Source organism: Triturus cristatus, chromosome 6 (genome assembly GCF_964204655.1).
Source record: "Triturus cristatus chromosome 6, aTriCri1.1, whole genome shotgun sequence".
NCBI classification, from domain to species: Eukaryota; Metazoa; Chordata; class Amphibia; order Caudata; family Salamandridae; genus Triturus; species Triturus cristatus.
Window position 1 is genome coordinate 43,707,634 of NC_140589.1, and position 23,901 is coordinate 43,731,534.

General features: G+C 43.8%; 1 protein-coding gene across 1 annotated transcript in view; it reads left to right on the plus strand.

Annotated features, from left to right (window-relative positions):
- KIF6 (kinesin family member 6) overlaps nucleotides 1-23,901 on the plus strand; it is a 1,720,339-nt gene that overhangs the window by 570,708 nt on the left and 1,125,730 nt on the right. The window contains exon 8 of the mRNA XM_085610234.1: nucleotides 11,632-11,775. Within this exon, the coding sequence (XP_085466360.1) occupies nucleotides 11,632-11,775 (144 nt within the window). The remainder of the gene's footprint in view (nucleotides 1-11,631; nucleotides 11,776-23,901) is intronic.

The window sequence follows — 23,901 nt, forward strand, 5'->3', positions numbered from 1 at the left end:
GTGTTTGATTGGCTGGCCTATGAGTTCAGTGTATCGCTTTTCAGAATATGTATTAAAGCGATGACGAACGATTGCGAAGTCGTGTAATGTGGCAAATCAGGGTGATATGTGTCGCTCGTAACAATGTCACAGCCAGTGCCTTCATCACTAAGACAATACAACACAACATTGTTGACAAACATGTGACCCACAAGTTGCAAGGGCAATCAATGTGTCACAGTTTTTCAAGTAGTTTCATAAAACGATGTGAAACAATCGGAAGGTTCAGAGAGTTTGCGTATGGAGCCTCTTTATTTGCGGTATTTTTTTCTAGTAATGGGGATTTCTCGAGATTTTTTAAAACTATACGAATTCTTAAACTTTGAAAGTATATTATAATTAATATGGTAAACAGACACATGTTATATGGAAAGCATTAGTGGGTTTGGTGGGACTTTAGATGATTGCATTTTCCCACGGTAATTCGTTATTGAGACCTTTTTTGAAAGTGTTTAAAGAAAAAATCCAAAAAACTTCCCGTTTTTTGCGGATTTTGGTTCCATATGCATTATCTGATACATTGATTTTTTCCAAGACGCGCCAACGAATCTCATCAGGTTTGTGTTGAAATTCTATGAAATGTTTTACTAGTGGCGCTGTCAGTTTTTTCGTTTTTATGGCTGAGCGGTGTTCAGATATCCTGGTCTGTATTGCTCTTGATGTCTCCCCCACGTAGCCTAATTGGCACGGGCATAGAATGAGGTATATTACATTTTGTGTTTTACAGTTCCACATCTGTGTTGCTCGAGCTGTAAAACCATTATGTATCAGTGTTTCGCCTGTATCAATGAGATCGCAGGATTTACAGTTAGTACATTTGAATGTACCCTTGATGGGACGTTGTCCGTCAATCGATTTCTGTATGTACTGGATGTTGGTATTTCCATCTTCAAATTTAGAGTGTACTAAAATGTCCTTCAGATTTTTGTTTCTGCGGTGAGCATATAGGGGTTTTTCTAATTTAGTACTATTGTTGGTGTTGCAGTTTAAAATATGCCAATTTTTATTGATAATGTACTTGACCTTGGCATTCAATGTTGAATGCCTTGTAATACATACCAGTTGTCTTTGTTTTTCTATTTTCTCCTTTCGTAACAGGCAGTCTCTGTCATAGAATCTAGCTCTTTTATATGATTCTCTTATGAGACGGTGGGGGTAACCTCTTTCCAAAAATTTGGTTTTCATGATGGTCGCTTGTTTATCAAAATCTAAAAGGCTAGAACAATTCCGTCTGACTCTCAGGAATTGTGAGAAAGGAATGCTTTGTTTCTGGCTGCGGGGATGGTAACTTTGAAAATGTAATAAAGTATTTCTTGCGGTTGGTTTGGTATGAAGATCTACTTCTAGTAGTCCTGTTCTGTTTATGATGTTGATGTCAAGAAATTCAACTTGAATGTTACTACTATTGCTTGTAAATTTCAGGTGGGGATCTGTTAGGTTAAGCCACTGAATGAATTCAGGGAGAGTGTCATCCCCACCAGTCCAGATAAAGAAGATGTCATCAATGTATCTGGACCAGTGGGTCACAGATTCGAAGAAAGGAGCTATTTCGTTGTGGATAAATTTGGATTCCCATCTTGCCATGTAGATGTTGGCTATTGATGGGGCTACAGATGCTCCCATACTAACGCCTTTAGTTTGGCGAAAGAGATGGTGTCCAAATGAGAAGATATTTTCTGTAAGTATAATTTGTAGGCATTCTTTGATAAATGGTTTGAAACAGGGTATATTGAATTCATCTATGAACCAATCAGTAGCCTCTATTGCTTCTTGTTGTGGAATATTACTGTATAGCGACTCGATGTCAAGGGTCACTAATACATCAAAGTTGCTGTTAAAAGTTAGATGTTCAACTTTATTAATTATATCTCTGGTGTCTTGTACATAAGATGCAATTTGAGATATATAGGGTCTTAACTGATTATCCACAAATTTGGATAATGGTTCTGTAACTGTGCCAATGGTGGAAACTATTGGTCTATAGGGGGGATTAGTGAGACTTTTATGGATTTTTGGTAATCCATATATACAGGCTGTTTTGTTTTTTGAGGAGTTAAGGTAATCATATTCCTTGGTTGTAATGTGGTTTTCATCTAGGGCTTGAGTGGTTAGAGTCAATATTCTTTTTTCTATTTCAAAGATGGGATTAGTTTGTATTTTTGAGTAGAAGGTATTGTCTTGTAGCATATCGAGCATCTTGTTTTTATAATCATCTGTGTCTACAACGACAATACCACCACCTTTATCACAGCATTTTATTGTTAAATGTTTATTTCCTATTAAGTTTTTAATTGCCGTGAATTCTTGTTTATTTAGATTGTAGGCAGGTTTAGGAATAAATTTTAAGTCTTGCTCAAGTTGTTTGAGGACTGTATTTTCAAAGGTAGATACCTCTGGTCCTAGTTGTTCTAATGTGGGGGTAAATGTTGATGGTAATGTCAACCTACTTACATTGTAGTCTGAGTCTGTGTTCTCTTCCTTGTCAGCAAAGAACTTATTAAGTCTAATTTTTCTAAAAAAAGAAAAAATATCTTGAAAAAGTTCAAAAGTATTAGCTGATGTGTGGGGGACAAAAGAAAGGCCCTTAGATAGAAGGTCTATGGCAGGGCGTTCTAATTGATGAGATGACAGATTAAAGATGGGGATTACATTCCGTTTTTCCAGTATTGCCTGTTTCTCGTTTCTAACAGGTGTTGGGGGTCTGGTTGATAATGGTGCCCTTGGTAGTTCCCTCTGGATTGGGGTTGTGTTTGGAATCGGACTCTTTGTTTGCCTCTGCCCCTCCCTCGTTGTCCTAAAAAAGGCTGGTAGGAATTTTTTGGGGCGAAGGAACCATATGTATCTGGTGTATCATAATGGTGGGATGGTCCCTCGTTGTCGGAATCAGTGGTGTCTGAAAAAGTTCTAACTTTCTGCTGTCTTGAGGTTTGATCATTTAGGAAGTGATTATGTTTGTAGAAGTCTATACTAAGGTAGGGGTATGTTCTCTCTAACGTATTGTACCTTTTGTCTTTTGAAAGTTTGTCTACTTTTCTTTTATTAAGGTATTCTGCAAAAGAAGCTAGTTCTCTATTAGAGTCCTCTAGTTTTTTTGTTGCTTCTTCTATACTGTTGTTTTTTCTTATTGCTTCTTCTAGTTCTTTTAGTTCTACTTTAAGTGACAATGCCAGTTCTTTGGCTGTCTCAATGATCAATATCATGAGATCTCGTGAGCAGCGGCTGGCAATCATGCTCCACTTTTCTAAAAATTCCTTATGGTGGACAAATAGTCCAGGTATATTGCGGACTCGTAAGCCTTGTGGAATAATTCCTGCCTTTAAATATTCCAGCATAAATTCTCCATGGGCTTCTATTCTTTTTAGTTTTTTCTTAAGATCGATCAGTTTATTTGTATCATTTTTTGGATTTTTTCTTTAAACACTTTCAAAAAAGGTCTCAATAACGAATTACCGTGGGAAAATGCAATCATCTAAAGTCCCACCAAACCCACTAATGCTTTCCATATAACATGTGTCTGTTTACCATATTAATTATAATATACTTTCAAAGTTTAAGAATTCGTATAGTTTTAAAAAATCTCGAGAAATCCCCATTACTAGAAAAAAATACCGCAAATAAAGAGGCTCCATACGCAAACTCTCTGAACCTTCCGATTGTTTCACATCGTTTTATGAAACTACTTGAAAAACTGTGACACATTGATTGCCCTTGCAACTTGTGGGTCACATGTTTGTCAACAATGTTGTGTTGTATTGTCTTAGTGATGAAGGCACTGGCTGTGACATTGTTACGAGCGACACATATCACCCTGATTTGCCACATTACACGACTTCGCAATCGTTCGTCATCGCTTTAATACATATTCTGAAAAGCGATACACTGAACTCATAGGCCAGCCAATCAAACACACTGTAGATGAAGGTTCAAACGAGAGCTACGTCATACGCTTACGTTAGGCATTAGAATCGCACCAATGAGCACTCACGACCTTAACAAGTGATAGCCAATATAAAGGCTACATACTAGGATACTTTGTTGCAAACACTATCCAAGGAGCCCGGTCGACATCGTAAACGCGTCGAAAAGAAAGGTAAGATGGCTCGCAACTTAATATTATCCCTAATATGCAATTACAAATTAGACTACCGAATTAGCTAGAGCAAGGACGAAACCTATAAATTAATCTGAAGCAGTTGTAAAGCAATCATTGATAAACGCCTATGATATTCTCTGTATATACATACAATGTAGCCGTCGCGTTTAGCGAAACATGAAACGGAAAGCCGGCAATCATTCTGATAATTAAAACTACATACACATCGCCCGAATCGGCATATATACTAAAGTACGCCTGTCAACCGTTCTATATATAGACAATATTTAACCGTCCCCTGTAGTAAAACATGAATGAATAGCCAGTAAACATCGAAGTAAATCAAACGGTGTGTATATTTGTTTAAGTGTCACACGTGCCAAAGACCCATTTGGTCGAAGCACTAATACCTATTTTTAAACTCGTAATTGTCTTAAATGTGACACACTATATAACCGTGCATTTTTGTAATACTAAATCGAAAAGTCGGTAAGGATCTGAACAATGTGACAATTTATACTTTCCTTTTTCGTGTCGCACATATGTAAAAAGCTATCCGTTCATGCTAATTAGTAACTATTTTCAATTTCAAAACGACTCTATTAAGGCACGCTAGCGACTATAACAGAAGGTACTCCATAAACCATGCAAAAACAATATCCTTTGGCACACGTATATACTCTGTACTACTAATAATATAGCAATTACTCTGATTTTTACATCTTTCATCGAACATTACCTTTATTATTATTTTTACTCAATCCGTATCATTTCTAATCTTTAGGTTATATCATACCTGTGACGCCTCTTCAACAGTGTTTTATTTATCTACAACTTTTTATCAAGACCGGCACATACAAGAATTCATTAAATACCAGGTAATGCGGCACCACACAGAAATATAATGTATATTTTACACGCAGTTAAATATATATCACGGCTCTTTAGACATGATTATACTCCCACTTTTCCTAGGTTTTAACATACTTAAGAATCGTTCATACGGAAATACCTAAAGAAATGCCAATGAAACACAAAACTTCAACCTAATAAGGTAACCTATTGATGATACCAACAAGTAACTGGCTGTGCAGCTACATTTTCATATAATTATTAGCTAGTTATGTATTCTTTATTTTTGCCTTAGGTTGCGTCATATTCTTGGATTCCCCAGAATGCAACTATAAAATAATAGCTAGCTCATCTCCAAATTTTCTATTTTTGAGCGAATAAACATCAATTAAGGTATTAATTAATTGGAGATACCTTGGAATAAAGTTAATGTCTTTAAATACAAATAGCTAACTATTTGCTCCGCATTAATAGGTATTCATCAACAAGAAAAATTATTTGCCTATCCTACCTGGAAAAAAGCCTCCTTCTGAACCTTGAAACACAGGTAGACATCTAATAAATTGTTCTTCATCCTATAACTAATATAATGAAACCCTTAGATTTCTTCTCTATACTATTCTATTATTCTATCTCACTATAGTAACCTTTATGAAATACTAACAAGCTGAATGTTATAAATTAAAATATATTTTGTTAAATTTTTTACCTAGATTATGAAGCTAATCACATCTTAGAAATTGCTTGTGTTTTTCTCTATGATCATACTAAATAATAACCATGTAATTGAAGGCATACTTCATATCGATCATCCTGAATTATCAAATCAGACCTAAGAAATGTTAAATCAAATTGATGAAAGAGATTGTAGAAATTATAAAAAGCAGTGACGAAACATTATTTAGAATGTGTTTATTTGTTCTTTATTACAGGAATTGTGGCCTTAGTTTTCCTGACGAAGGCGTAAACTACGCCGAAACGCGCGTCGAACTATAAAAATCTGTGCCACTACACTTGTTTATCTTTTATTTTTATGTAATCCGTTATTTATTTTAACATCTGTTATGATCTTTTTATTATGTATAGAATAAAATTGTTTTTAATTGTGAACGTGTATAGAACTTCTAATTAAAAAAGAATCACAACCTTATTTTCTGTTTCGTCTCACTGTTTAAACTGGTCTGTTTGTAAATAGTAAAATACTGACTATCATTGTCTACAAGAATTGCCTAGGTTGTTACTTTACAAATATATTGTACCCTGGCCTAGGAATTTTCAGGGGGTCCTCATTTTTTACACAAAAATTAACCACAGGTCTGCTACTGCAGCCTGGGTAAGGGTGTGCTTGCACCCCTTACAGTGGTATAGGCTACCTATATCACTACCATATACAGACACATATAAACCTATAAGCCACTCCTCAGTATTTCCGAAAGCTGCAGAGGGGCTCAGCTCATGCTTGGGCACCCTCTCACATAAAACCAAGCACTCTGCCTTCAGGATTGTCAAGGCCTGCCATAGGAGTGGCTTATAGATTTATATGTGTCTGTATAAGGTAGTGATATAGGTAGCCTATACCACAATAAGGGGTGCAAGCACACCCTTACCCAGGCTGCAGTAGCAGACCTGTGGTGGCATTTTCGAGTGCTTCCCAGGGGTGGCATAATACATGCTGCAGACCCTGGTAGGCCTCTGAGGTACCTATGCCCTAGGTACATAGTATACGATATACTAGGGGCTTATAAGGCACTTCAGAATCCAATTAGATATGTAACTAATGTACATGGAAACCATTTTAGAGTTTAGAGAGGAAGCAGCTAGGCTGGGGTCCTGATTAGCAAGGCCACAGCCAGACTAAGGTCGAAAAACAGTGAAACACCAGCAAAAAGTGGGGGTACCCATGTGAAGCAGATCCTACTCTCCTACACTGGCGTCTGTGTCTCTAGGGTCAGCAGGAAGGCACAGATGCAGTCCTTACAAGAGGTGCCTATCGGCTGTTGAGATGGGAAGATCCCGGGCCACTGGCCGGACCACCGGTGTGGACCCCACCTTCACCAGAATACCAAAGAGCGCCCTGGGATACCTGGTGCTGTGGACAGAGACGCTTCAGAATGCCATGGCACTGGCTTGACCACCGGTGTGGACCACACCTGCACCAGAATACCAAGGAGCGCCCTGCGATACCTGGCGCTGTGGACAGAGACGCTTCAGGATGCCAGGGCACTGGCCTGACCACCGGTGTGGACCACACCTGCACCAGAATACCAAGGAGCGCCCTGGGATACCTGGCACTGTGGACAGAGACGCTTCAGGATGCCAGGGCACAGGCCTGACCACCGGTGTGGACCACACCTGCACCAGAATACCAAGGAGCGCCCTGCGATACCTGGCGCTGTGGACAGAGACGCTTCAGAATGCCAGGGCACTGGCCTGACCACCGGTGTGGACCACACCTGCACCAGAATACCAAGGAGCGCCCTGGGATACCTGGTGCTGTGGACAGAGACGCTCAGGATGCCAGGGCACTGGCCTGACCACCGGTGTGGACCATACCTGCACCAGAATACCAAGGAGTGCCCTGCGATACCTGCTGTTGTGGACAGAGACGCTTCACAATGCCAGGCCACTGGCCTGATCACCGGTGTGGACCACGCCTGCACCAGAATACCAAGGAGCGCTCTGCGATACCTGGCGCTGTGGACAGACACTTCAGGATGCCAGGGCACCGGCCTGACCACCGGTGTGGACCACACCTGCACCAGAATACCAAGGAGCGATCTGCGAAACCTGGCGCTGTGGACAGAGACACTTCAGAATGCCAGGGCACTGGCCGGACCACCGGTGTGCACCACACCTGCACCAGAATACCAAGGAGCGCCCTGGGATACTTGGCGCTGTGGATAGAGACACTTCAGGATGCCAGGGCACTGGCCGGACCACCGGTGTGGACCACACCTGCACCAGAATACCAAGGAGCGCCCGGGGATACCTGGCGCTGTGGACAGAGACACTTCAGGATGCCAGGGCACTGGCCGGACCACCGGTGTGGCCCACACCTGCACCAGAATACCAAGGAGCGCCCTGGGATACCTGGCGCTGTGGACAGAGACGCTTCAGGATGCCAGGGCACTGGCCGGACCACCGGTGTGGACCACACCTGCACCAGAATACCAAGGAGCGCCCTGGGATACCTGGCGCTGTGGACAGAGACGCTTCAGGATGCCAGGGCACTGGCCGGACCACCGGTGTGGACCACACCTGCACCAGAATACCAAGGAGCACCCTGCGATACCTGGCGCTGTGGACAGAGACACTTCAGAATGCCAGGGCACAGGCCTGACCACCGGTGTGCACCACACCTGCACCAGAATACCAAGGAGCGCCCTGGGATACTTGGCGCTGTGGACAGAGACGCTTCAGCTCCCCAGGTATGATACTAATGGCCACCAACCTGCAGCTGCAGCAAATATTTCTCTGAGTCCACATGAGGACAGTGTGAATACCAGGATAATCAGTGGGAACCCTGTAGAGTCTGCACTCATGAGTTGTTGATAGAGTCCGCTGCGTAGAGATAGATCCAAAAATCCAAGTTTAGAGGAGGCTGTCCTTCCCACAGGAGCCATCGTATAAAACAAATATTAATTTTAAATCCATGTGGTGCTTAATAAAGATTTATCACAGTTCCAGACCACTGATGCCATCACAACGCAAGAGAATGGCAAGCACCTACTGAAGCCTCGTGAGGTGTGGTGGTACTAAACTAATATAGTTCCTGAGCCCACGTTTCCTAGATCAGAACCCGCCTGGCGTCTACAGGCTTCATGGCATAGAGTCCGTGGTGGGCTTGATCACGGATCATCTTAAGTACAATACAGCTGTCCTCCCCAGATTTCGTAACACAGGATCTCTCTTTGCCTTTGACGCGGCCACTCATAATATCCTTCTTTCCCACATCAGCCATCCTGTGTACTCCCCAGATTTGGTATCACAGGATCTCTCTTTGCCTTCGACGCGGTCATTCATAATCCTTCTTTCCCACATCAGGTATCCTCTGTCCTCCACAGATTTCATATCGCAGGATCTCCCTTTGCCTTCGACCCGGTCATTCATAATCCTTCTTTCCCACATCAGGCATCCTCTGTCCTCCACAGATTTCATATCACAGGATCTCTCTTTGCCTTCGACGCGGCCACTCATAATATCCTTCTTTCCCACATCAGCCATCCTCTGTCCTCCCCAGGTTTGGTATCACGGGATCTCTCTTTGCCCTCGACGCAGTCACTCGTAATACCCTTCTTTCCCACATCAGCCATCCTGTGTCCTCCCCAGATTTGGTATCACAGGATCTCCCTTTGCCTTCGACCCGGTCATTCATAATCCTTCTTTCCCACATCAGGCATCCTGTGCCCTCCCCAGATTTCATATCACAGGATCTCTTTGCCTTCGATTCGGTCACTCATAATACCCTTCTTTCCCACATCAGGCATCCTGTGTCCTCCCCAGATTTCGGATCACAGGATCTCTCTTTGCCTTCGACGCGGTTACTCATAATACCCTTCTTTCCCACATCAGCCATCCTGTGTCCACCCCAGATTTCGGATCACAGGATCTCTCTTTGCCCTCGACGCGGTTACTCATAATACCCTTCTTTCCCACATCAGGCATCCTCTGTCCTCTCCAGATTTCATATCACAGGATCTCTCTTTGCCTTTGACGCGGTCATTCATAATCCTTCTTTCCCACATCAGGCATCCTGTGTCCTCCCCAGATTTCGGATCACAGGATCTCTCTTTGCCTTCGACGCGGTTACTCATAATACCCTTCTTTCCCACATCAGGCATCCTGTGCCCTCCCCAGATTTCATATCACAGGATCTCTTTGCCTTCGACGCGGTCACTCATAATACCCTTCTTTCCCACATCAGGCATGGAAATTCATGGTCCTTTTTCAAAATGAGTCCGTTTTTTCTGTCAATGTGGTTGTAATCACTCTATCTCCCTGCTGCTGTTTCAGACAAATACTTCAACTGTAAGATCCTCCACGGTTCTGCCTTCATACCTATTTTCTCCCAGGTTTCTCTTTCCCCTTTGACTAAAGTGACCCATAATCTCCACATAATTCCTGACCATTTCGATAATTATTTCCAAGTTCCTCAATTCCGAATTGGAATTTTCCTGAAAATCAGCTGTGTTACATACATAAAAATCAATTTACTAACTGCAGGGAAAACTGGACACATGAGAAGTGAATTAGTGGAAGAAAAAAGAACACAGGAGGCAAACCTTTCCAGGTAAGCACTAAGAGTCACAGGTCTAGAAAGATCTGCAAGCATGGCTCCTACTCCTCTGTACGGGACCGCCAGCCTCACTGCTGGGCGCACTCACATTGAAATCCATCCCCTGACTCCTGCCACATCTAAGGTACATCAACCTCATCCTATGGTGTGTTCTCAAACAGTGTCCAGTGCCCCACTGCTCTGTTGTTAAGTGTGAGTTCTAAAGATCCCTTTACCCCACATAGCGAATGCATCTAGTGTTTGCTGCCTAGATGGCTACCAACAGTTTTGCGGGCGTTGTAGGTGTTACTCTGAAAACCTAGAAAGTGATATCAGCTTGTAATGCCTGTGTAAGGCCTAGGAGTACAGTTTCATGCAGGTCTCGCTGAGAACCTGAGTCGCAATGGTGGTAACAAAGGATTCGTCAATAGCTGAAAATGTTTTTGCATGTCACTCACTGTCCTAACTCTGCATGTGATAGCCGAGGCAGCTACCTGTGAAGGTAGCCTTATAGTGAGTTTGTGGGCTATCTAAAAAGAATATTGCATAATGAGTGTCACAGCCTCTTCCTCTTGGACGGCGTGAACACAACACTCCTTCCTCGAGTTCAACACATTCCTTCACCATTTGGAACAGCATGAGACTGAAGCCCATGTCCATAGTTCAGGAGTCTGTGGGGGCTGAGGGCCTCCTTCTCTGATCGACAAGTTCCATTATTAAATACCTGGTGGATCCATCAGATCCTCTTCATCACGGCTACTTATCAACCTTGCACCCGGGTGACACATACAGGGCGTGCTGCATAGCCTGGACCAACTGCAAACTCAAGGCCATGTATGTAGTACAGGATCCTGTGGGTGCTCAGGGTCTCAGTCTCTGGGTGAGAATTCCATCATTACATACCTGGTGGATTTATGAGATCCTCTTCATCATGGCTACTTATCAACCTTGCACCTGGGTGACGTATACAGGGCACGCTGTATAGCCTGGACCAACTGCAAACTCAAGGCCATGTCCATTGTACAGGAGCCTGTGGTTAGTGATGGCCTCCGTCTCTGGTCGAGAAGTTCCATCATTACATACCTGGTGGATCCATGAGATCCTCTTCATCAAGACTACTGATCGACCTCGCACCCGGGTGACACATACAACGTGCGCTGTAATGTCTGGACCAGCTGCAAAGGTGTGATTCCCACTACAAAATGACAACTTGCTCTCTGCAACTCTGAAAAACAACCTCTTGTTTACATCAAACATTCTGTCACATTTCGTGTTTTACCAGCGCCAAGAAACCGAGCCGTATGGCGAATGCTGCTCTGTAAGGTTCCAACAAAGTAACATAACTTGTACTCGCTGTTCTTTCTCTTTACAGGTGATCATTGCTCTGGCAGAGAAGAACCGAGCCCACATCCCCTATAGAAACTCCATGATGACGTCAGTGCTGAGGGACAGCCTCGGTGGCAACTGCATGACCACCATGATTGCAACGCTGTCTTTGGAGAAAAGAAACCTAGACGTAAGTACGCCTCTCGCGCCAGGTCATCTGTCGCTGTTAGGAGACTGCCTGTCTGTCATTCCTCATGATGAATATTGGCCATGGGTTTCCTCTTGGTGCTAACCTACATTATGACAATTCTTTAGCTGAAACTCAACAGAGGTTGAGATGGGTGTTCTTGAACTCCCACCAGCCTCATGTAGTCTAACAAATTCGTAAATAACAAAACCGCATACATATGTACGTACATGGGGGGGCTCTGGTTCATCCATTGGTCTGTTAAGGCATCATTCCCATTCTGCTTCTGCCCACTACGGCATGCAGCAGAGGACAATTGATCCTCCCTCTTCAACCATTGGCCGCCTTCCACTCTGAGAGACGGCATTGAGTCTGATCGCACGTGCGCGTCTCTTCCTGCGACCAGGTGCACGTCAGCGGCAGAACTGCTTGGGCTGTACTTTACTTTCCAATGTATTTTCTTCTTTCCACTCTTTACTTTTCTTACATTTTTTGGCACCATTGTGTGTTAAAACCATATCTTCGGGTTATAGTAATTCAAAACCAATAGTACCTTTTTTAAACCATTAAGAATCTGTAATTTATTTAAAGTACAAAGGGGTTTTACCATTTTTCTAAGTAACCTGCCTGCTGGGATATTTTTTTAGTTTTAATTTTCTATTGCAAGTTTATGGCTGCTCGTTCAGAGAGTGGAATGCTTTCTTGTTTTACTTCTGTTGCACATGTTCGCAATAAAAAACAAGCAAAAACACTGCGCCAGCTGCCTTGACGATACCTGTTTTGTTGTTTTCCTTTACTGTGACGGTAACATAATAGTCTGACTGCTTATATACTATACCAATGAACATTATACATATTTGAAAAGCATAACATTATTGTGTGCTTGGGTGCAATGATGACACAAGACTTTCCAATTCCAATGTCACTCGCCTTCGACAATCTTTATAAGGTACAACACGTCAACATTAGTTACAGAGAATGATTGAACCGGTCTTAGCAGGATTTGAAGAGTAAACCTATTGCTAGAATCTCTGCTAGGAATAACTCTGGCCTGGCTGGGGTCCAATGTAATGCTGAGGCAGAGCTTGTCTTTGCAGTGGGCAGAGAATGCCCAAAATGCGGCTTTCTGTGTGTGATCGTGCCCAGGTTCCTCCTGTCCTCACAGGGCAGTATTCCCTCCCCAGTGCAGGCCCCTGTGCTTGGCATGCACTGCCTGTGGGCATCAGACTGGCACTCTCACCGACTCCTTCCAGGCATGAAGCTCCTTTGTCCGATTAGGCGGGGTTTTAGGATCAGTGCAACAGTCAGTGGGGCGGCGTGAGCTGTGAGCTTGCCATCAGTCAGTTAATGTGCAATAAAGCTGAGCATGAAAGGAACTCACTCACCGGTGAGTCAGTCAGCAGTTCAAAGTGCAGCCAGATCGATACACAAGTCAATGTCCTTGTGGGGAAATGCAGAATGCATATGAACACCACTCATGGTACACGAGCGGGAGACATGAATGCCCGAATGGATTATGCCCACCTCTCTCTAGTGCCAAGGAAGCAGGCACACAGGGCTATTTTGATGTTTTTATTAAATGGAAGTTAAGCATGTGGCAGTGCAGACTTCCACTACGTTTATTGCTCTACCCCATGTTGCACTTAAGCCATCTTCAGATTATAATAAAATGACCTAAAGATCAAATGAATCATATGATGTAGCACATATGCCTCATGGATCAATAACATGTAGTATGGATGTAATACATGTCAAATAGAAGGATTTTGAGGTATAGGTACAGGGTATTGGGTTCTTGTGTGTTCATAGTTGATTGGTAGAAATGAAGTTGTTAAGAGCCTATCAGAAGGCTTGGTCTTATCCAGGGGGTCCTATATAAGGCAGATCCGCATCGTATTTTCAGGATTGCAAATGGTCGAGCTCACGTTTTACTGTGTGGATAACCTGAACACCAGTCTTTCCTGGGCCTGCATTGGACCTCAATGATGGTCTATGGTGCGATGTCCATCTCTTTTTATCCTATGCCTTGTGTTTCTGAGCTCAAACTTGTTTAACTTGAGTAGAAAAACCCGAGAAGACTGCTTGCGAAGGCTGTAGGTTTGAGAACCCTTGAACTGCGCCATACAATTGGGCCCGGGTCCTGCTACGGTCCAAGTAACTCAAGAGTCCGTTTATATTCTAACCCAAGAGTGCGCGGCCCGGACTAACAACTGTGTAAGAGCTTTTGTGTGTAATAGGAAAAGATATTAGACCCAATCATTTTCTACAAAGTTCGACACTTTGGGCCAGGACATTGGGAGAAGGTGATTGTGCAGAACCGGGCAATTCCATCAAAGGGGAGATCAAAAATAAGACCCTGCCTTGAGACCGGACTGAAGATTTCCTGCGGAATGTACGGACCAGAGCGATTTCATCTCTGGAATCAGCCGCATTTCATTGAGGTAGCCATATCCTGTGTTGGATCACTCAAACAACTAGACTGCTAACCAGTGCTCTGGTTCATATCACATAGAAAACCAAGAAGCAAAGAGAGATGGCCACACTGGAGGAGAAAATGTCCACCAGCCCATACAAGTTGAATATTCAGTTGAGCTCCCTTGAGTCAGGGTTTGCGTCACGCTCTCCTCTGTTCACCATTGGCCTTTCCACATCTTGCTTTAGCTCCTTGCAATACGCTGGCCAACCATGGAAGGCTGACCAATGGGTACCTTTGATCGCCCTGCGCTGCCAAGCTAGCGTCTCCCCGGATTGTGCCCGGCACAGAATACACACCTGTCACTGCTGGGCTGGTCAAGGAGAAGGGATCGTGTCTGTGGTTTGAGAGGTGGCCTCCACTTCTTCTAGCTGGAGATGGCCCAGTGTACAAGACGCATGATGACCTCTGTGACCAACTCATGCATGACTGCCTACGAAGGTCATCGTTTATTACCCTGAAAAGGTCTTTTGATCAGAGGCGTCTTGTGTTCAGCCCTTTCAATGGGATCGATTCCTCTGAGTGCAGGGGCCCTTATTCTAAGCCCCGCTGCCGGGGTCCCTCGATCAAGGCAGTCGGCTGAAGTATATATGTCGCCTTAAGTCTGCAGAGAGCGTAGTGAAGCGCCTCAACACTATTCTACATTTACATGCTACAAGGCGCATCTACTCCCTTCCATGATGTCTGTGGATATAGGGGTTCGTGTAGCACCGCCCAGCTGGGTAGCAACAGAGAGCTCTGCATAGCTAGAGCACTGAGGGCGAATGAGGCAGACAGTCAGTTAAAGAGTGGGTACCTTGCCATCGGGGGTCTCTGCGCCCAGGTGGGGACCTCACCAGTGTATGGGGTGCTCCTTGTGGCTCCACGTTCCTTTTGAGCTGTAGGAGCAGTAGACGGAGCGTGGCGTGGGGCGAGATGTTTCATCTTCTCTGGGTGTAGCTGTGGAATGTCTGTCTGTTTCTTTGTTTTCTTTTGTCCTCCATTTCTCATCTAGCTTTGTTTGGCTCCTTGTGAGGCGCAGACCTCAGATGGGTGAAGGGGCTCTTCCTCGCACCTAGGCGTGGGGCTGTTTAATAGATCTTTGTATGAGATGCTTCGGGTATTGAACAGGGTGTGCTTCCAGAGGGCCCTCGCGTCGGTCTTTCCTCCCTTGGCGAGGCATGCACCGGTGGGAGGGCGCTCTTCATTTTTCTGCAGGAGAATCTAAGAAACCTCCGTGAAGTGCTTTGTCAGGTAGGAAAGGGTCAGGGTTCACCTGCTAGGTGTAAAATGTAATGTGTGACTTCGTGCAAAAGAGAGTTAATACCTTGCTGTGATTGCTTACTCTTGTGATGGGTGTTTTAAAGTATAGATACAAATGAGGGAATTAATTAATTATTGTTCAATTCATTAAAGCCATTAGAACAATAATAAATACATAGATTTTAAAATGAATAATAGCAAAGATTGTATAAAAGCCAAAATGGTTGTTGATAAAAATGCAAAAAAACGGATCAATATAAACTATTTGAACGATGAATGCAAATTGGACGTAGTTTAAAATTGGGACACATTCGATGTAATCTGATAGTGTAGATGGGGCTCGGACAAACAACGGCAGTGCTGGTGCCCATCTGTAATTCAAAGGCCTGTTTTACTGCTCTATACCATTTAAGTGCACAAGTACTCAAATCACATTTCATTTTAAAACTACAGCGTTTTCTATTCATGTTTTTGCCCTCGATCAATTAATGAGAAATTTAGAGTTTATCCAACTTGGTTTGAATCGAATTCATACGTTTTCGAAAGTTATTTGTAAAACAAAAACCTTTTTATTGTTAAAACAGTAAAATGCTGTTTCATTGCAGGTTCAAAGGCCTAATCTTTTAAAAGTTGGTATTAAAATCAATTTGCGCTGTGTAGTGAATGTTTGGCTGCAACATATAACGTGAGAGACACTTTCTCTCTTATACTTGCAGAACCTGAAGTAAATTCTCTCTTTTCTGCTTCCATACTTGTTTTACTTCTCATAAGTCAAAAAGATAAAAAAAAATTGTAGATGGTTGATTATGAGTGCACGTGGGACAGACACTACATGATCTCTGGAAGAGTCCCCCTTGATGACCCACTGGACATCATGTTCAACCAAGGACTTGGGGCAAATTCACCCACTTGCAGGTTATCCAGCAGATCGTACGTCTCTTCTCGTCTTCTGGAGTTGGCGATCAGGATGCATTCTATCTGGGAAGGACTGAATCTCCGCTACGTACCCGCTTCCATGTGTCGGTGAGAGGCAGCCCGTCTGCGGGGTGATCACTCGCTTTGCTTGTGAACGCTCGGAGAGGCCGCTGCACTTGGTTGCATAGTAATGGATCCTGACCTTGTGACTGGCCAGGTGGATCCCATGTACGGACTGAAGAACGCGGGGATGAGCATGGAGGTTGAGAGATTACTAGTGAGGCCTTCAGCTCAGTTGGTGGGAGTCTAGGATGGGATTGGTACTAAATTGTGTCAGGATTGAAAGCATACTGATTTTTCTAATATTTCTATTATAATTCCTTTGGTTGATTACTTACTAGTTGCTAGGTCATCTTGGACTAAGTTGTCTTTCGGTCTCATTCTGAGACTATTTCCGGTAGATGATTGTGGCTGTTAAGGTGAGCTTCCTGTGTGTTTACCTGAGGCTATTCAGTTCAGGCGGTCTATCCTGGCAGTGTGGTTTGTGGCAGTGCCTCATGTTTGTGCTGTCAGTGGTCCTGGGTGCGCCAGAGATTTATGATTGTGTCTTCAGGGTTGTTTCAGGGGTGTGACTAGGCCTTTATTCTTGCAGAATTCTTGTTATCATGTTACTCTGTTATTGCAAGAGGTTGTCTTTTCCAAACATTTTAAAACGTATCTCTTAGAACTGTATATTTCTGACTAATTAATCCACCATCTGCATTTGCTAATCTTAACCCCTCCTCCCCAGCAAAGCTGCTAATATAGCTATTGTATGAACGCGGAGTACCTGTTACCACCTTATTCTTTTCTTGTCACATAAGATGTTTCTGTAAACTTTGCTCCTTGCTGTTTTAGGTAAAGCGCTCTCAGACCCGTCTTTGCTCGCTCTGCTCTACATAAAAACGTTAGATAAACAAAAAGGTAGGACACGTTTACTCAGACACGGGTTCATTACTTCTGTCTGGTTTGAGGACCGATGGTGCGGCTCCCAGACAAGGGTCGGTTATCCTGAAACACTTCCGGGGCGGCTTCTGTACAAGGTCGGAAGGGGTGTGGCCTAGCAGTTCTAGGGCTGACCAGCACACATTTACAGATTTTTCCTGTCTGGGACATCTGCAGCTGTGGCACCTTCAGACTGGAAATGAAGAAGTGAAAAAAGGTAAAAAAAAGGTAGAAAAGGAAATGGGCCTTCTCCCTCCAAACACTCAGAACCTCATATCCATCAGGACTGCCCCAACCCTGCTCAGTTTTAAAGGAGGCGCAAGTCACGCCTCTTTAAAGAACACTACTTCACGTCAGAGTAACGCCCACTCCGCCTTCAGAACCCTGCTACCCCTCCAATAGGCTGCCAGCTGTAGCTCCGCCTTTCAGCCTGCGTAGCGTTTATCTCTGACACGCATCTGTAATGCCATAAAGAGCACAAAACGATGGAATGAAAAGCCACTGTACATTATTATTATTAATAATAATAATAATATTAATAATAATAATATTCATTATAGGTTAGGATCAGGGCACAAATCCTAAACAAGCATTGGCATAGCCAATAGGTCTCGCCTTTGGGACCTTATAAGTGTTTAGCCATGCAACAGTTAATGTTGTTGCAGTAAGGATATTGTGCTGCATAACTAAATACTTAAAGGTCCCAAAGGCGAGACCTATTGGCTATGCCAATGCTTGTTTTTTTGCTTAAAGCCTAATTTGGAAGGCTTGGTATGTATGCGTGACACAACATATTCAGAGCATGTCAAAGAGGTTAAATTCTCACCCCCACCAGGCTGCCTCAAGTAGGGGTGACGTCACATGCCCCGCAAAGGCCGACCCATTAATCACAGTCACGTGATCCGGAAGTGTATCGTCTACTGATTACTGGAGATGGCGTCGCTGTGGCTTCTATTCTTAGCTGGTTTCGGACTCAAGGAGCTCTGCTCGGACACTCCACTAGTGCTTTGGCACGGGATGGGTAAGCGGAAGGGAGTATGAAATATTGGGATGGGAATTGAAAACGATTAAAACAAACCCAAGTAAATGGAAAAATCAGCTGACCCCAGTCATATGACTGCAAGGAATGTCTTCCGGGTCACGTGGTTGTGTCCAATTTTATATGTCTGATGATGACTCATTGAAAGTGCTCTAACCTCTGGTGAAGGGGATTACGAGTTATTTTGGTTGGTGGACCTTAGTAGTAGCTTTCCGCACTTCACGAGCCTTGTTTGGTCATGTAGACGCACCTTGGTTCTTTTCATTTGTTTGTCTTGCGTCACTTCCATTGAAATTTTAAACATTTAGCTTATAAGTGGAAGATGTAAAATTCGATTATATGCTTTAGGATGTTTTAAGGGTAAAGCGAAAAGTTTGGAAGGCTTGTGCTCGGGACAGCGTTTTAACTACTTATACGTACCTCACAAACGCACAATTCTTTGCAGGGCCGTGCCCTCAACTCGACGCTGCCAAAAAAAGAATTATGAATAGGGTGATTAGACAGTCAAACTAACAAGTGCTCGCCACGACGTATACTTTTGGCTTTTTCGCCCGTCCCACTTGGCCTCACCTGCTTTCCTTCTGAAGTAAAAGGTTTCTTATCTTTATGGGGCCATGTGTTTGGCCCCATAAAGATAAGAAACCTTTTACTTCAGAAGGAAAGCAGGCGAGGCCGTCCAAGTGGGATGGCACAAGAAGCCGAACAAAAACATCACAATCAACTCTTTTCCAATGGCTGGCCACCGTTTAGCATAAACGGTGACACCAGCCAATGGAAAAGAGGGGCGGGGGTTAATGCCCTTTACACAAAATACCCCAAATCATTAATTCTCGCCAGCGAGACTACACATGTGCGCAGCCTACGCCAGGCGAGACCTAAAAAAGAAGTGGGTGATTAACCAAGTTCGGTAGTAAGCAAGTGGCTTCATGGTGTGTGACAACACAGTGTGTGACATCATGGCGCGTGGCCGCACATGGAATCAGAGGAAGTGGCATCACCACCCATGACCTCACAGGGAGTGACATCACATGAAGTGATATCAGATCTTAAGACCTCACACAGCATGTGTATCATGATTACATTTGAATGCATGACAATATTTCACAAATGAGATTCTGTGCCTCAACTTATACATTTATGTTTTTTAAACTCGGCCAAAAAGAAATTGGCAACAAGGAGAAATGTGGCAGTAAATCTGTTCTGCTTAATTGGTTGCAAAGTCTGCATTTTAAAATATCTTATATCTGTAGGTACCTACTGCAGAGATCTTTGCGTGCCAGCTGAATCTCTGGGAATAATAATAATGATAAGATAACTCTGGAGGTTAGCGTATTTGCCGGAGAGATCTGTGTTTTGTGTTTTCCCAGTCTGGCAACAAAGTAGCACAGAGGGTTAATATGGCTCCTGCAAAGCACTTTATATAAGATGCAGATAACCTATTTTTATTTTATGTAAATAGGTAAGTGGGTTCCGGCTTTTATCACAGAGATCCTTTTGGTACTTACAGTTCATAAATTGTAATCCTTCTAACATAGCACAGCGAGCTATGAAGGACATGTGACTCCTACACCTTGTAAATATCACTGTCTTATGTAACACAACCTGTACTTTAATTGACACACATATGATTTATTGTCATTTTATAATATGTATGTGTGATGTAAAGCTCTCTGACACCCTGCATTGGGATGAGTAGCGCTATAACAGAAATAAATCAAAATAGTGGTCTTTAAATTATTTGTGTAAATACTGGGATAGACAAAACATCTGACATTCTTACAGTGCATGCGGTCTTATTTACAGAGACTGAGCAAAGTCTCTGTAAATAAGCATGCCTCGCTTAAGTACCTGTGAGGTGATAAGCTGTGAGCCTTTGTTTCCCCTCCATTGCACCATGTGTGACACTCCTGCTAGCTCCCAGCCAGGATACTCCAGCAAAAGGAGGTCTAACGGCCCCTTGATGACGGCTTTTGTTTTGGGCGAAGCTGGAATCTGATAGGCCCCTCCTCTCCTGCACATTGCTGCTCGGAACAAAAGCAGACCACGCACAGGCACTGCGTAAAGTGTCCGGGTGTCAGGAAATAACACCGGGATGAGTTCAGCATATTTCTGTAGGGCCGAACTCCTGGCAGGGAAGACGGCCTCCACCCTGTGAAAATAGTGGACGCCGTCCACCCATGTGTACCCTCGACTCGTGCCCTGGTTAAGACTCATTCAAACATTTCCATGCTTTACCATAAGGGAACCCGAATTCCGAACCAGAGGCGTTCTTCATATTCCAGCTACCATCACCACAGTCTTTTTGGAATTCACCATCATCGGCCAGTTTAAACCGACCCAGAACTGTGTGACTCACTTGTAATGACAACTGTGCCACGGGCTACTCCACTGGGGTGTGTTTAGTACAAGCAGAATTTGAGGGCCGTCTTCATTTGTATTGAAAGTAAAACCAGAGATCTGCATAATTAACTAGGAGAAGAGCAGCTCGTCCGTCCCTGTCCAAGCAGCGCCTCTTTGCACCTTAGGGCGTCTTTGCTTTCACTGGAGACTCCAGAGGGCAGCTTTCCTCGGTGTGACTCCTCTATGCGCCTCCTCTGGTCTGCGTCTCTTACAGCCGGTCAAGCGCTGTCTGACATTCAGTAGATTCCCAGATCTATGAATGATCACCGGTCTGATGTCTCTTCGTACTGTTTCTATCACGGTCTGGCACCTCCACTCACACAGCAGCTTCCACAAGTGTGAGGATGATTTCATACTTGTAGACCGCCAACATCTGCCAGACGCGGCTTCTTGGCGCAAACAAAGAGCACGTATTGGAAAACCTAATATGACACCAACTGCAAAAGACGAAAGAAACAAGATTTACAGAAACGAAAAAAGTATACTGATAGTCCAGCGAGCCTAGGACTGACGAAGCTGCAATGGTACGTTATTCCACAATTTTACACCTCGAAAGCTAAGGGACGCTCGCCCAGCAAGAAGTTCTGTTTGTGGAATGCAAGTGAAGCATTGTTTGAGCCTTCGAATAAGGGGTCGGAAAGACTTGTGACCAAAACTAAGTGAAGAAGGCAGAGGGCTAGATTACGAATTTTACAGATGGGATACTCCGCCACAAACGTGAAGAATATCCGTCCGCCATATTTCAAGTTTCATAGGATATAATGGAATGGTAATTTGGCAGATGGGCTAATCTAACCCTGTTTGCCATCTCGTAATCCGGCCCAAAGTCCCTTAAACTAAACTCTGGTGAATCAGGATCTCTGTGGGCGACTGTAGCATGATACGTCTTTAGCTTCAGTATGGTGTGGGCTACCAAGTTCTGCGTATGTTGTTATTTAAGAAAGATATCTGGAGGAAGGTCTTCGTATAAACTATTGTTGTGGTCTAATTTCCGTAAAACAGAAGAGTCAATCACTTTAGTTTAGTGGTCTTTAGAGAATAAAGCCAACATTTTACCTGAGAAGGCACAACTGATAAAAACTGGGAGGGAGCCAGCTTGAATCTGTTTTCAGGATAATGGATCTCGAGCTAGGGCCACACATCGGTCTGACACTGAGATTGGCAGCTGGGACACCACTCGTAATGGAAGGACAGAGAAGGTCCATCCCACTGAAGTTTGTCTTTACCCAAAAGTATCAACTCAGTTTTATTGTTTATTTGAGGACCACCCGGCAGTGGCGGCCGCCACAAACAGAGGGCGGTGGGGGCGGGTGGAGGGATGGCTGGAGGGGGAGTGCAGGAGGAGGGTCCTGCAGGGGGGTGTTAGTAATAATATGTAATAAAAAAAAATACAAAAGAAAGAGCTTACCTGAAGCCACCTCCTGCGTCGTGTGTCCTCTTCCTGGTCCCAGCAGCCCGTGGGATAGACTCCCATCCAATACTCGTGCTGCAGAGCAGCGCAGGGATTCGACTGATTGGGCTGGAGAGACGATCCGCTCAGACCAGGGAATCTGTGGGGTTTCTCCAGCCCGTCTGTTCAATGCACTCGGGCTGGAGAAACCTAAGTGCACATGTGTGTTTGGGTGGCCTGAGAGGGCTGGTCAAACACATATACGCACTTAAGTAGTGCACATAGCACTCCTCCCCCCCTGAAATGCCTCAGACCCGCCCCTCTCTACAGCGCTGGCTCAGAGAAAATTAAAATAAAACAACGCTAGAACATACTTTTATTTTTAATTTGCTGGCTCTGAGCCAGGCAGTGGGGTGATGCTTCTGCGCCATTGCGGAGGAACCACCAAAACACAGGCTTTAGGGATGCCGAAGCAATGGCTTAAAACAAAAAAGGTGAGACGCATAAAAAGCAGAGTGCAAAGTAGACCAACAAGTGGCAGAAAACCAGTAAGATACACATTTTCAGTTCAATCTAAATTTTATACTTGTTCTATCAATCTTGACCTGGAACTTCCTCATTTGGAACAGCAGCACCATCTTGGGTTTGGATGAAATGGATTGTCTTGTTTATGGACACTTCCATCTTGGAATGGGTTAAATGCCAGTCTTTGCACAATGGAACGCGTGAGTCTTTCATCTGCGTCTCCATGCAGATTGATGCTCAAATCTTCAACTACCCCTAAGAATCAATAAACACCATCCTTTCCACTGTAATTGACCTAGAGGCTAGGTCCTTTGGAAGTTTCTGGTGTTGTGGATCAGATGAATATTAGAGGATAGTCACAGAAGAAAAGATTTTTTATGGTTTTTTTTTTAGAACATGCAAAAAGAAATAGTCAATTGCGGCCCGTCAAAATCTATGCGAGGGAATGTGAAGGAGTGACCAGTTTGTCAGCATTTCGTACTGTGAGACTTCTTAAACACTGTCATTCTGACTGACACCCATCACATTGCGGTCCTGCACTGCAGATAACATGTTAGTTTGCCAGTTCTTTCATTTGTGTTTGGAGCGGGTGACTCATGTTCCAGAAGGTGTTTTAGTATACACAGAGTACAAATAGAGTATTTATAACTTATTTGTATTTATAGCTCAGTGTAGGAACTGATAATGGAAGATAGTAGATGAATGACATCTACACATAGTTCATCATTGAGCGTCAGTGGCGCTAATGGTTTATTGGGGCCCACAAACAACAACACAGCTTTTCTACAAGATTCATCTTCATGAAGATGAGCCAAAGGACAATACAAAAAGGGTGGATTGGCCTGGAGCTGCTTGTTGTTTATATACAACTGAGGGAGGAGGTGTGTGTATCCTGATCACAAATCTGTCCACGTTCCATTACTAGCCAAATGAAGTAGGGATGTCTGTGCTCCTCAGTGTACTAGTCATACTAGCCAGTGTATAGCTGATTGGTATAAATTCTATAGCGGGACAGATGAAACTATCCAAAAGTTGTCAGGCTTGGAGGACAACCAAACTTTCTGATGGGAACTTCTAACTGCAGACTCCTCGCCTTATGAATATTCCCTGGTGCCAGACTGGATCCAGGAACTCAATAAGCAGTGATCGTGTGCACTAGAA